Here is a 14,904-nt window from a genome sequence, read left to right as displayed (position 1 = left end):
GCTGCTTTTTCTTTTTAAAATGTATTTATTTATTTATACAATGTGTTGTTGCATTTTAGCTTGTGTTTTTTCTTGCTTGTTTATGTGTCTTGTCTGTACTACCGCTGCTGGAATTTTGAATTTCCCTGAAGGAGCATTCCCAAGGGATCAATAAAGTGTCTATCTATCTATCGATCTATCGATCTATCGATCTATCGATCTATCTATCTATCGTTTGTTGTCTCTGACTGATGTTGAACTCGTCGGTCTGGTTCGTCTGCCCTACCCCGGGTCACATGACTCGGCGGTTAATAGCGCAACCATAATAGCACATGTAATCTGGGCACACATTGAGAGGGTTGTTTTATAAAGAATGTGGTGAAAATATCAGCCACAGTTTAATTCAAGTCAAATACAATTGCATAGTTCTTAATCACAGTTAGGCACAAATCACTAAGAAATAATCAACATTTCTTGTTTTCCCGGGCTCTCTGTTTCCTGTTTTTTAATGGTTGAACATATTTTAATGCTACAAAGGAGATAACACACAGCGAATATGAGGTAGCCTAGACAGTTCATGAATGTGCCCACATTCAGGTTGAAACGTCAGGGAACTGCGTCCGTGGGGGCGGAGCCAGGTGTTAGGGGCGGAGCCAGGTGTAAGGCGAGGAGAGGAGAGGAGGTCTTGTTCAGGAAACGAAACTTAACATTCATAGAAACCAAAGCCAACCGACGTGAAAGCAGTTCTGTCTTTAAGGAGAAAAATAAAACACATTTCTTAACAAATTGTCTGACAGACAGAACACACAACAAGGTGAGTAACGCAGCACAAGATAAGGTTGCTCAATACATAAACTTTGTCGTCTGTGTCTAGGAATGGCCTCTGCTAACACTTCCTGGTCTGAGGAGAACTTTTCATGTTGCATCTGTCTGGATCTATTCAGCAGCCCAGTTACCACACCATGTGGACACAACTTCTGCAGAACCTGTATTACAAAGTTCTGGGATGAACAAGTCAAGTACCAATGTCCTGTTTGCAACAAGATTTTTGACACAAAACCTGATCTACAGGTCAATACCCTCTTATCAGAGCTGGCTGCTCAGTTTATAACAACCATACGAGTTAAAGAGCAGCCTTGTGTTGAACCAGCAGAAGTTCCCTGTGACTTCTGTACTGGGACCCGATTGAAGGCCGTGAAGTCCTGCCTAGTGTGTTTTAGCTCTTACTGCCAAACCCACCTGGAGCCACATCAGAGAGTCGCTCGCCTGCAGAAACATCGGCTGGTCGAGCCTATGGACCGTCTGGAAGGCAGGATGTGTAATAAACACGACCGACTTCTGGAGCTCTTCTGCCAGACTGACCAGGTGTGTGTCTGTCTGTTGTGCACAGTGACGGACCACAAGTCCCATCCTGTTGTACCTCTGAAGGAGGAATTTGAAGTGAAGACGGCCCAGCTGGGGAAGATAGAGGCTGAAGTACCGCAGATGATCCAGGAGAGAAAAATAAAGATTAAGGAGATCAAAGACACAGTACAACTGAGCAACAAAGATGCAGACAGAGAGATAGCCGGTGGTGTGCAGCTCTTCACTGCTCTAATATGCTGTGTTGAAAAGTGCCGCGATGAATTCAACCAAACGATTCAAGAGAAACTGAAATCCACAGAGAAACAAGCTGAAGACCTCATCAAAGACCTGGAGCAGGAAATAGAAGATCTGACCAATAGATGCTCAGAGGTGAAGCAGCTCTCACACACTAAAGACCACCTCCACTTCCTCCAGACCTTCAGATCCCTGAAGGATCCTCCACCCACCAGGGACTGGACGACATTGGAGGTCCGTCCTCCGTCATACGTAGGGACCTTGAAGAGATCTCTGAATCAGCTGGAGGCGACACTGAACATGGAGGTGAAGAAGCTGTTTGATGATGCTGAACTGAAGAGGGTTCAGCATTATGAAGTAGATGTGACTCTAGATCCTGAAACAGCTTTTCCCAGTCTCACCCTGTCTGAGGATGGGAAACAAGTACATCATGGAGGTGTGAGGAAGGTACTCCCAGACAACCGTAAGAGATTTACAAAGTATACATTGGTTCTCACGAGGCAGAGCTTCTCTTCAGGGAGATTTTATTTTGAGGTACAGGTTAAAGACAAGACTTTCTGGTGGTTAGGAGTGGCCAGAGAGTCCATCAAAAGAAAAGGTAAGACCATGTGGACCCCTGAGACGGGTTACTGGACTCTTGCCTACAAAAAGGATGGGTTGGAATTTAAAGATAACCCTTCTGTCTGTCTCCCTCTGAGAGCTGAGCTCCAGAAGGTGGGGGTGTTTGTTGATTATGATGAGGGTGTGGTCTCCTTCTATGATGTGGAAGCCAGGGTTCGTATCTACTCTGCTACTGGCTGCACCTTCAGTGAGCCTCTCTATCCATTCCTCTGCCCAGGCCGCCATGATTATGGAGGTAACAACTCTGCCCCCCTGATCATCTCACCTGTCAATCAAACAGACTAGGACTTTTGATAATAAAACAAAGAAAGAAACCAAAACAATCGTACTGCTGAAATTCAACGAGGAGATGTTCTTTAAGTACACAATCACAGTTGTTGAATTCCACCTATTATAATTGGTTAAATTACACAAAATATTTTGTCTGTTTTCTAGATTTCCAGATTTTTTTTTTACACATTTAATGCTATAAAATTGTCAACAGTTGCAGTTACATAGAACATAAGAGGACTAACATGTTCAGAGGACTAATTTGTAAAAAAGCAATAATTGTATAATAATAATTGTTTTTTAACATTGCTATCTGTTTTAACTTCTGAATAGCGAGTGACAAAGAAACACAATGTCCTTACCCGTTTTTTGAAAAGATTTGTGATGTGTAGGCCTACCTACGTTATCATTGTAATAGATCATTTAAAATCATTGTATTCCTGTCCAATAGTGTTCAGTAGAATCACTGTCTCAGTGTAATACAAAAAAAATATGTTTGTTGCCTAGAACCTTTATTTTGATCATTTTGAGATTGATGGTCCGTTTTATATCAGTAAAGAATTGTAAAAGTTGGAAGTTGATGAGCCAGTAAAACTTATTCTCCACCATACAACCCTTCATGTATTAGCCTACACACTTAAACAAAGGTCACAGTGACTTCATGTAAAGATTCTCCCCTTGTGTGTGACTACCGTGACTTTTTCCATGCTCTCCTCTCTTCTCTTCTCCATCTCCTCTCTTCTCTTCCTCCTCTCTCTGCTCTCCTCTCTAGCTCATTGTGTTCATTATTGTCGTTCATTACGCATTATGTGTGTTCACATGTCAAAAGTCACCCCATTTAGATTAATCTAAAATAGATCTGAACTACCACTGGGTGAGTTCGGCTGTAGTGAATCACTATGGTGACGGACGGTGACGCTCCCGCTCGTGCGGAGTCCTCCTCTCCATAACCACGCCCACTGACTGCCTGGACTATGCGAGGAGAGGGTGAGACCCCGAAGCTGTTGGCAAGAGAGCCGTGGACCTCGATACCTCTGAGCAGCCAGCAGCATGAGAATGAATAACCCAATCCCAATTTGAATATGTGTGTCACGATCTGTGAATGATCTGTAATGTTTGATACTATTATTTTAGTCATTCTGTTTATTGTGGGCTTGTACTTTTATTTGTTGTTAAACCATAATGGTGATAAACAACTCAGTCAAACCAACTGAATGTTCTTGTGTGTTCAGCCGACTAACTATCCTTGTGCTCGTGTATTGATTACGTTTAAAGATTTGCATAGCCTTTAGTATACTTGCTGTCTTCGGACTAGTGTCCAGTGGTACTGTGGTGATGTGAATGCATCTTCACTGTGTTAAACCATCTTTGCAAAGATGCACAGGTTCCTGCTGGCTGTTAGCCCTGTAATGGTCTGAAGCTGTGGCGCATAATTGAGCCACACCCATTCTGGTGTTCCTTAAGACCTATCATACCACCAGGTATGAGTGTGGTCAGCCATTACAAGCCGTTTTCAAAATATGCAGCATTGTGACATCACAGTTGGGCGTGTCCACCTCAATGTGTGACGGATTGATGAGCAACGTTTACTTCAGTCCACTGGTTGGGCTGGTAGACTGATCTATCAGCACACATCTAGGTGGACACTCCCACCTGTGATGGCACAATGCTGCACATTTTCAAACCTACTTGTAATGGCTAATAATCACACTCACACCTGGTGGTATGATATGCCCATTTAAGAGGGCCAGAGTTCTAGACTGGAGGGAGGCTTGACTTGTGCAAGTGAATCGACTGTTGTGGTATTGTTTTCACGTAAATATGTTTTTCAGCGACAACATCGTGCATCAAGGAAACTCTTTTTCACAGTTGCCATTTATTTTAAATTGATACCGGTGAGACACGTTATCGAAAGATGTGAGTAAACTAATATATTCTACGCTTTATTTAGACAATATGATATTCAAGCTCAAGTAAACCCCTTATTGGACTACATATTTGTAGTGCTATCACCAGTCCTCAATTGCTTCTTCTTCTACACATAGAGTGGTCAACAGGTTTCTCTGGGTTAATTAGAGTGTGTCGTCGTGGTTTTACCACTCCGTCCATTACCAATGTAATCTGAACTTTTATCTGTATTCGGCAGATGCTTCATGAACCACCTCCAGAATGCAACCTTGATTACCCTGTGTCTCTGAATAAACCACGTGTTGAACATTACCACTCCAATTCATACCTACCCCGAAACAACGATACAATATCAAAATTACGTTTCATCAGAACCTTATTGATTCCAGATGTTTCTGTGTTCAGTTTGTGCATTTTATTTGCTATTGGTTCATTGTTTGCACGGTTGAGGTAACCTGGAATTAAAGCATAGCACACGGCATACCTGAATTTAGCCCTGGTTCTTTGATGCGCAAGTAAACTTCTTATTGAAGTTGCAGACCCATTAGTGACCACTAGATGTCAGAGTGGCGGCTTCCTCAAATGATTAGTGATCTAGCAATGATTCAAAGAAAAAGTTAATTTCTCATGGATCTACCTTTTATCAAACTAACACCATGTATGATGGCATCAAATCCTTATGATCGTGCTCAGTGGGGATTCAATGTAGAATATATATCTATAATAGTTTAGGTCTGGCTTCCTCAGACATACTGATTGGCTTAGAGCTTCTGACGTCATCAGTGCCATTCATGCATTGCTTTGAATCATGGGCCCTAATACTCGTTATTTTTTGTGCGTTGAACATAGTTTGATAACACGCTATATGTTGTTGACAGTGCACATAGTGGTACTTCTGTACTTGTATTCCAAGGAAGTTTTCTGCGAAAAACCGCTAATGAGAGTGACATTTCTGGGAATCGGTACTCTAGGTCGGCTAACCCGTGGGTATCGCTTCTCGGCCTTTTGGCTAAGATCAAGTGTAGTATCTGTTCTTATCAGTTTAATATCTGATACGTCCCCTACCCGGGGACCATATATTAAATTGATTTTTGGAACTGGGAGATGGAAAAGGGGCTTGCTCCGTCCACTCCACGCATCGACCTGGTATTGCAGTACCTCCAGGAACGGTGCACCCCCTCTCACTGTTAATATGAATGAGTGCATTTCGGAACTTACACCAAGCCGTCAACACGATTGATAGTGCTCGTTTATTCATTTTATCGTTTCTGACTTGTTTTGGTTCGGACAGTGTTGCCATGTCTTTTTCATTGAAACTGGTTAAACGTTATCGAAAAAAGTTACGAGGCGATATTTAATTGATTCTATGCGTTATTTAGACCATATGATGTTCAAGCTAACATTACATCAGTACGTCATTCGACCCCAGATTTGTAGCGCTAATACCAGTCTGGAACCGCTTCTTTCACACATAAGAGTTGTCAACACAACACCAAATACAGTTTTATTGGTTTGAAATCATTCAGATCCTAAACGCACTGCAAAAAGGACAGGTGCTTGTCAAATTAGAACATGTAGCTGTGGTTTATTTACCATTACGCCCATTAGGCTATATAGTTAAATATTTCTAGAGAAATGCATTATCTTGCCGTGCCATGCAGACAAAATACAATACAGCAAAATTGATCAGACTATTGTTTGAGAGAAGGGACCAAAACTAATGGGCCCACAAGTTCTGGGTCATTTTCCAGAGAGCCTATAGTCATTAGCAAAGCAAGACTATTTCACACAGACGTAATTTTAAACATTTTTAAATATCTCCTTGTTCTTATTTGTAGCAACTACCCGGTTTTGCTAAGGGCTCAAGTTGTCAAGCATTCCTGTTGTGTCTGTTGTATCTATGTATGCATTATATGTTAGGCATATAGCAGCAATCTCAGGTATTCTTCATTTACGACCATGTGCGTGCGGATAATGGACCATCTGTAGTTTAAATCGGTTTCTCGATGAGGTCTGAGTGCCCGCCACTCAAGGTGGACTGAGTGCCCGACTGCCCGCCCCTCAATGTGGGCTCCGTCTGCGGGCTGCAGTCAGGGGCTTCTTCCTCATGTGGTGTTGTGTTGACCACTCGGAGGGTAGAAGCAGGAGCTATTCGGAGCTTGAGTAGCATGTGGTCTGCATAAAGAATTGAATAAATACATAAACTCGCATTTTCTTTCGATAACGTATTAACGATAACTGGTTTCAATTGAACACATGGCAACAATATCTGGAACCACGCATGGTTAGAATATTGATACAGCATCAATCAAACTCGCACAAAAACGTATTTCTGCCGTTGAGGAAAGATCTAAAATTAAATCCGTTGTATTAACAGTGAGAGGGGGTGCACCGTTCCTGGAGGTACTGCAATACCAGGTCGATGCGTGGAGTGGACGGAGCAAGCCCCTTTTCCATCTCCCAGTTCCAAAAATCAATTTAATATATGGTCCCCGGGTAGGGGACGTATCAGATATTAAACTGATAAGAACAGATACTACACTTGATCTTAGCCAAAAGGCCGAGAAGCGATACCCACAAACTGTCTGACCTAGACTACCTATTCCCAGAAATGTCACTCTCATTAGCGGTTTTACGCCGAAAATGTCATTCATTTCATCAAGTACAAATACAGAAGTACCACTAATGTATCAACAAAATAAAGCGTGCTATCAAACTATGTAAAACCAAAGAATAACGAGTATATAGGCCCTGGATTTACGAAATTGCACGAACGGCACTGATGACGTCAGAAGCCATAAGCCAATCAGAATGTCTGAGAAGCCATAGCCGTCAATTATGGTGAATTGTATATTACATTATATATTATGTGTATGTATGTATGTATGTATGTATGTATGTATGTATGTATGTATGTATGTATGTATGTATGTATGTATGTATGTATGTATGTATGTATGTATGTATGTATGTATGTATGTATGTATGTAAAGGGCTGTAGTGGAGGGTAAACGCCGTTTACGCACCTCTGGAATTTAGGAAATAGCGTTTACGCACCTCTAAGTTCCCTGTGCCTTGTATTCTTCCGTTGGAATAATCGGAAATAAATTTAGTATCATTTTAAAACACCTAAGACAAAGTTTCATATTGTTGAACAAATAAACGCTGTAATCTGAATCATTTTCATCTGCGCTGTGGCCTATGCTATGGTCTGTGACCCTCCAATCAGTGCCTTGCGGCGGCGACACCAATCATGATCCAGGAAAATATGTAAACAGGAAGTATGTAAACACATTTATCATCCCTGCCTACCTGTCATTAATTAGCCATGGATATCAGGCGATTTTTGAAGAGACCTTCGAGTGCTCCCACTCCAATAGATGCCCGAAAAAGGCCTCAAGTACAAAGTAAGACTGAAGATGATCAATTCACATGAGTTGTTTTTGTGATTTATAAATCAATTTTACTTGACGAACTATTAAATGACTACGAGCATTCAGATTGGCCAATGCGTAGTCATGCTATCCGTATATTGCCCACGTCGAAATGAGCGAAAGTCAGTTAGAGTTTTACTATCCATATCAAACTTCGGTTTTAGCGTATCAACTTCGCTATAGCTCGGTCGCTATGTTAAAGCCTCAATTTGGAGATGCGAGGTTGGCGGTTGCAGCCGTGGACTCCGCGGCTGAACCGTGGATCGGGCGGATGACGCGACAAAAAAAAATATTTTAATTAAATTCGGGCGGTTGGCGGTTAAACCAATACAAATATTTATAAATATTTGTATTTTATATATTATAAATATTTTTATTTTATTATTTATTTTCTTTAAAGTTATTTTCCCAGCAAACTGGGCCCCGTTTCCCGAAAGCATCTTTAGCCTAAGTGGATCGCAGAGTGGGTCGTACGAGCATCGTACAGTTTTCACACCGTTTCCCGAAAGCATCTTTGGTAACGAACCTCTTAAAAATGCTCACGAGTCACGAGTAGCTAACGAGTGCTCCAGGGTACTCGTAGGACGCTAAGAGCCTCGTTAGCCTACTATAGCCTCAGTGGCGTAACCAGCGGACATTCCTAGTATTGGATGCGTTTTATTATAACACATTGGTAATGGTGTATCACGTGCGTCTGAGCCTAATGTGGGCCATTATGTTCTTAGTTTGAGAGACAGTCCAGGAAATGTTTGAGCAGTCAGGGCACTTAAAATGTGTGAGAGAAAGTGGGGGGGATTTGTGCAGACTGACCAAGGCTACTCATAAAACGTAGCCTAAAATAATGTAATGTAATAATGTAAAATAAAAAAATAATAAAATTATTAATTATTAAAAAAAAAAAAAAAAAATGCAAAGGAGCAGGCAAAAGGCTGGGATATGGTGGGGATTGGTCACGTTGACGGGAATGTTTAGTGACATGTGGGAGGGTGGAGGGGGTTAAAAAAAGTCTCAATCGCTCTTCGACGTGCATGAAAACCAGCCGCGTAGTTATGAGGGAGGCCGTCCTCACACCGATCTTCCTCGTCGTCATCGTCCTCAATGTCCTCCGGTTCAACCAAAGCTACCCCAGCCTTAGCTGCAATGTTGTGCAACATAGCTGTCACACATATCACGGCGAAAACTGGAGCCCTCCGCTGGACTTGTGAAGGCATCTAAAGCGCAACTTCCACCTCCCGATCGTGCGCTCAGGATTAGGACTGATATGTCGGCCTAGGCTTAATCAATTGTGTTTTAATATCTTTAGCATTCATATTATTGCAATCTATTCTTTTCGTAGGCTACTCTGCGGTTGGCCTTGATGGGGAGATATTTTAACCCTTTTTAAGCCCATTTTCCTCCGACATTCCTGCGTCTCCCCCTGCGTCATAGCCCGTTTCAGCACCATGTCAGTGGACGGGTACAATCCTACGTTCGTCTTGAGTGCAGCGAATGCGCGTTCACGTTAAGAGGAGTTTCGGGAAACGCTCCAAAGAAATTATCGATGGTTCGAAAGATCCACCTTTCGAACCATCTTACGAGCGAAGATCCATCGATATCGGGAAACGGGGCCCTGGCCTGTTCCCCTAGAGAGGAACCGTATGGGGAATCCAATTTGAAACAACTTGCCCAAAGGTTCAGACTTGATGACAGAAAAATTCTTGAAGGCTAGAGGGATTTTAAGGATAACTCAAGCATAGTTTCAGAAAACCTTGCACCACTCCTGAATATCGACCATCTCATTCCAGTTAGCACTGAGTGTGAGGGTGCACTCAGGCCATCTGGCCGTGGCCTGGCCACGGTAGGCTCTTGTACATACGTCATCACGTCGTAACACGTCATCACCAAGCGTCCGCTGCATGGACCATAATAAAGTCTGCCGCCAGTCAGAGTTTTAACAACAATGTACAACAACACAGAGAACACACCAACAGTTGAACCGCTTGACGCGATGTTTACCGTTTAAGGGGAAAGAAGGCTCGTCGCCTTTATTATGTCCGTGGTCGTCGCATGGACTATACGTCATCCAGCTCAGGTTGCGTAGCCGTGCGTGTGCGCGTGTCGGCTCATTAGCATCTGTACCGTAGCGGCCCGTGCCGTAGCAGCACACCTCTCCCAAGTGGCCAAATTGGCCTGGCCTGGCCACACTGGCCACACTCACACTGGCAGATTTGAGCACGGTTAGGTGCTAAAACGGCCACGGCCACGGCCAGATGGCCTAGTGTGAGTGCACCCTGAGAGGGGGTTCAGCTTAATGAACATCATAGTGTGCCCCCTGAAATGCAGTCTGCACTTGGTCACAGTGTCGTCCTTGATGTTTATTCAACTGAATGGCCCACCACTCACAAAGTTCAATCCTACACGTATTTGAAGTCCTGGCTGGTGAAGCACAGGGGAGCCATGAATCCCAGAACACGCCCCTGCAAGGCAGGACCTGACGTGGAGGATAAGGAGGCCCTCTGGGCACTACTGTGAAAAGCATGCATACTAATACACACACATACACACATGCCATAGATAGATAGTTCTTAATCTACACATACTTTTCTTTACTGTTGAAATTTGAATAACTTGAATAAACTACAAACACATTCATTGACTGTCATTGATTGATTTAATAACACTTTAATTGATAACATAATGGAATATAGCCAGGCTAGCCTTACAGAGTCGCAACACTTTGCGTTGCGTTGTGTTGAGGTCGATCTGATCAAAAAATTCATAGTTTATCCACCTCTAATTTGACCACTACAGCCCTGTGTATGTGTGTATATATATATGTATGTATGTGTGTGTATATACGTATATGTATATGTATATGTATATATATGTGTGTGTGTGTGTGTGTGTGTTTTTTTTAAGTGACCACAGCCCACAACATAAGAGTAAACGTAGCATGTAGCCCAGTTTCATGGGTGATTTGCTTTGATTTTTGACTGCATGGCATAGCTGGAATGTTACGAGAATATGTATGTACTTTATCATGAATGAGCTGAAGAATGACATTTATTTAAAATGGGCCTACCATGAATATATATTGTGAATATTGACCTGTGTGTCAGTAAATGGTTATGGAGAAAGCCGTCAAACCGCTGTCTAAGGGCTTTCAAAACTAGCTGCTTTTCTGTGGCTGCCTATTCATAAAAAATAAACTAGTTATGCTCATCTAGGGGCAAAACTATGATAGTGTATCCTTTGTCGCTCAATTTGTCTGTGTCTGCACGTGCACTGTATGAAAATTAGGTTGCAGAATCTTAAATTCTCGCCTTACTATTTTGGATATAAATCCACAAATCCTGTTTATAGACTTAGTGTTAGCACAGACCAATCCACATACCTGGAAAGCTTTAGGTAAAACAATTAACGAGCACACTAAAAGCCATTGGATTATTACTACATGATCTGTGAATCGTTTTAAGTGGCTACCATTCCTATTATGATTCTAACATGAGAACATTGTATTCTCTGTGCAGATTTGAGGTTTCTATTAAAATTTCAACCATTGATTTATTGCTATGGATGTTTAAGTCGTGCATCACCACCATGTGTCTGTTTCGCTTTGAGCTATCGCAGTCATCTTGAGTGTGCTGTTAAGTAGGGAAGCATTGGCCTCTAGTGGACACCTTTGGTAATATCCAGCCAACATACCCGACTGTCCCACTGGCTGTGGTGGTGGTTCCATTACTTTTCTTGGCCTCTGGCTCTGACCCCATTCCTTGCTCGGAAAATGTCTGCAACCTCAACTTAAACTGTTGTACATCTGCTTACACAGTTTTTGCCCAATCAACATCTGCCAGTAAGTGATGCCCCTGTGAACGTACTAATCACATCGCATCGCATTACTACACAGTCATTGATTAGTCATATAATGCTCATGGCTATGAATAATTGGGAACTCAGTAGGATGTCTATGAGACATTTAAGGTCAGCAATCTCCTCCCACCCCATTTGCACTTTACACATGCAATCCCGAGTGGCCCCGACACCAAAGGTTACTTGAGATTAATTGGTTGAATAATGTGAAAATATGTCAAAACATGCTCTGAAGACTTAGTAAGCCATAAGCCTCATGGGAGAACGTTTGAAAGACTCGCCAACATCATAATTAAGTCAACACACTGGTGGAAGCAGAGTTAATAGGCTTAGTTTGAACTTAAACTAGATCCTGAGATATGGCCTTTGCTCCTAGAAAAATACTATTCTCAAATGCTCTTTCTAGGAAGTCTGGGAATGCTCCACTGGTAAAAAAGACAGAACTGAATGCAGCCTTTGTGTCCGTTACTTAATGCCTTTATCCGCTGATATAACACGGCATGCATTCCCCTTATCCAACCACAGGCTAAATAGATTAAATCAAATCAAATCAAGCGTATTTATAGAGCACATTTAAGAACAACAGCAGTTGACCGAAGTGCTGTACAACTAAAGAAGTCAAAAATAAAGAAAAAAATAGAACTCACAGACTGAGTTAAACTATCTTAAAAGAAGGGTAAATTCAAGTCTAAGAGTACGTAGGGATAACAATTTTGGATTGGTTCGGATTAGTTTTTCTGGGTTTGTATGAATCGCTGCAGAAATGCTGTACAACACTTACTGTACATGTCCTGAGCTTCAGTGATATTGTTATAAGCACCAGGGGGAGCCCTTGCGCCTTCACAACATCACACACACACACACACACACACACACACACACACACACACACACACACACACACACACACACACACACACACACACACACGTTTAGATATACTTAAACCATATCTGCCCTAGCCACAGCTAATGCTGTATATATGTTAACGTATTCATCACCTCTGACCTGCTGTTCACACTGCATACATCTTACCTATTTATATATTCCACGACCATGATACACATGTACATGCTTTAGAGATTGTATTTCACTTCTGCTTAGATGCTGAACTGCATTTGTCGTCTCAGTACTTAAACTCTGGGCAATGACTAAAACGCTGACCCTAAAACCCTCTAATCTAACCAAATGGCTAGCTCGTCAGCAGGCGGCCTTTAGATGCTTGAGATCCTTGTGCCGGTGCTTTCCTTCCTTCTGTCGTGGTCTCTTTCACGTGCGCCTGTGTGATTTATACATCATGCTGCTGCGCCCGGCCTCAACTCAGCCCGCCCCAACGTTCCATCTGTTGCGTTCAAGTGTCAAGTGTCGACAGTCGTCAGAGATGCATTTATGCAGCAGTTATCGGGCAGCGTTCGGTATGGCTGGCTCATCTTCGCTGTTGTACTAGAAGGACGCCACTGTACCATTTATACTCTGCATTATTTATTGTCCACAGGGATGGACCGTAAATCCTCTTAAGACTGGCTAGCTGAACAACAAACGTCTTGAAGCGAAGAAGCCATTGGGAGTAGATGTGATGAGGGTTAAGTGCAGGTGTGTTACGCGAACAGAATCACAATATAAGGCCAGTAGTATAGAAGGATTTATGTTGTGTTGTAAAGTAAGTGACTGCTGAGACTACTACACATGTAGATGGTCTATCCCTTACATCTGGGTTTCTCTGGGTTGAATCAATTGTTCTTGCACCCGGGGTGGTTCTGAACCTCTTCATCTTGGCCAGGCTGGGGTCCGTGGTTCTATTCAAGGGGCCTTAAGACCAGGTAAAGAACCGTTGAACTCCAGTGCCAGCGCTTTTTAGAACAGGGTCATTTTGGTCATTAATGAGCCGAAAGTAGGACTAAAGTAAAGAACATGGCAATAATTGACCTGACTTTTTCCTCCTCATCTCATCGTCATCCGCTTATCCGGGGTCGGGTCGCGGGGGGAGCAGCTCAAGCAGGGGGCCCCAGACTTCCCTTTCCCGGGCCACATTGACCAGCTCTGACGGGGGGATCCCGAGGCGTTCCCAGGCCAGTGTTGAGATATAATCTCTCCACCTAGTCCTGGGTCTTCCCCGAGGTCTCCTCCCCACTGGACGTGCCTGAAACACCTCCCAAGGGAGGCGCCCAGTGGGCATCCTTGCCAGATGCCCGAACCACCTCAGCTGACTCCTTTCTAAGTAAAGGAGCAGCGGCTCTAATCCGAGTTCCTCACGGATGGCTGAGCTTCTCACCCTATCCCTACGGGAGACGCCAGCCACCCTTCTGAGAAAACTCATCTCGGCCGCTTGTACCCGCGATCTCGTCCTTTCGGTCATCACCCAACCCTCATGACCATAGGTGAGAATAGGAACGAAGATCGACCGGTAGATCGAGAGCTTTGCCTTGCGGCTCAGCTCTCTTTTCGTAACAACGGTGCGGTAAAGCGAATGCAATACCGCCCCCGCTGCTCCGATTCTCCGGCCAATCTCACGCTCCATAGTACCCTCACTCGCGAACAAGACCCCGAGGTACTTGAACTCCTTCACTTGGGCTAAGGACTCATTTCCTACCCAGAGTAAGCAATCCACCGGTTTCCTGCTAAGAGTCATGGCCTCAGATTTAGCGGTGCTGATCCTCATCCCTGCCGCTTCACACTCGGCCGCCAGCCGATCCAGTGAGTGCTGAAGGTCACAGGCCGATGATCCAATGAGGACCACATCATCTGCAAAAAGCAGTGACGAGATCCTCAGACCACCGAACTGCAACCCCTCCCCACCACGACTATGCCTCGATATCCTGTCCATGTATATCACAAACAGGATTGGTGACAAGGCGCAGCCCTGGCGGAGACCAGCACCCACTGAGAACGAAACTGCCGAGGACGCGAACACAGCTCTCGCTTTGGGAGTACAGAGATTGGATGGCCCTGAGGAGAGACCCCCTTACCCCATACTCCCGCAGCACCTCCCACAGTTTCTCCCGGGGGACACGGTCATACGCCTTCTCCAGATCCACAAAACACATGTAGACCAGATGGGCATACTCCCAGGCCCCCTCCAGGATCCTTGCGAGAGTGAAGAGCTGGTCCGTAGTTCCACGTCCGGGGCGAAAACCGCATTGTTCCTCTTCAATCTGAGGTTCGACGATCGGCAGAACCCTCCTTTCCAGCACCTTCTCCATGGCCTCTCCGAACTTCTCCCACACCCGCTGCTTAGCCTCCGACA

The 14,904-nt window shown here is 43.8% G+C and overlaps 1 protein-coding gene and 2 non-coding genes across 3 annotated transcripts; 2 read left to right on the top strand and 1 right to left on the bottom strand.

Moving 5' to 3' along the window:
• Window positions 1-671: 671 nt before the first annotated feature.
• On the top strand, window positions 672-3,675 carry LOC115534911 (probable E3 ubiquitin-protein ligase TRIML1). The gene is made up of 2 exons (XM_030346200.1): window positions 672-793; window positions 854-3,675. Exon 2 carries the CDS (start codon window positions 856-858, stop codon window positions 2,482-2,484), a length of 1,629 nt encoding a protein of 542 aa, XP_030202060.1. The 5' UTR covers window positions 672-793; window positions 854-855; the 3' UTR covers window positions 2,485-3,675.
• Window positions 3,676-5,366: 1,691 nt separating this feature from the next.
• Window positions 5,367-5,557, top strand: LOC115534928 (U2 spliceosomal RNA). Its single transcript, XR_003974392.1, has one exon. It is a non-coding gene; the product is annotated as a U2 spliceosomal RNA (small nuclear RNA).
• Window positions 5,558-6,758: 1,201 nt separating this feature from the next.
• On the bottom strand, window positions 6,759-6,949 carry LOC115534927 (U2 spliceosomal RNA). The gene has a single exon (XR_003974391.1). It is a non-coding gene; the product is annotated as a U2 spliceosomal RNA (small nuclear RNA).
• Between the last annotated feature and the right edge of the window lie 7,955 nt (window positions 6,950-14,904).

This window comes from Gadus morhua, chromosome 21 (assembly GCF_902167405.1).
Source record: "Gadus morhua chromosome 21, gadMor3.0, whole genome shotgun sequence".
In the NCBI taxonomy this organism is placed as follows: domain Eukaryota; kingdom Metazoa; phylum Chordata; class Actinopteri; order Gadiformes; family Gadidae; genus Gadus; species Gadus morhua.
This window is presented reverse-complemented; position numbering and strand designations above follow the sequence as displayed.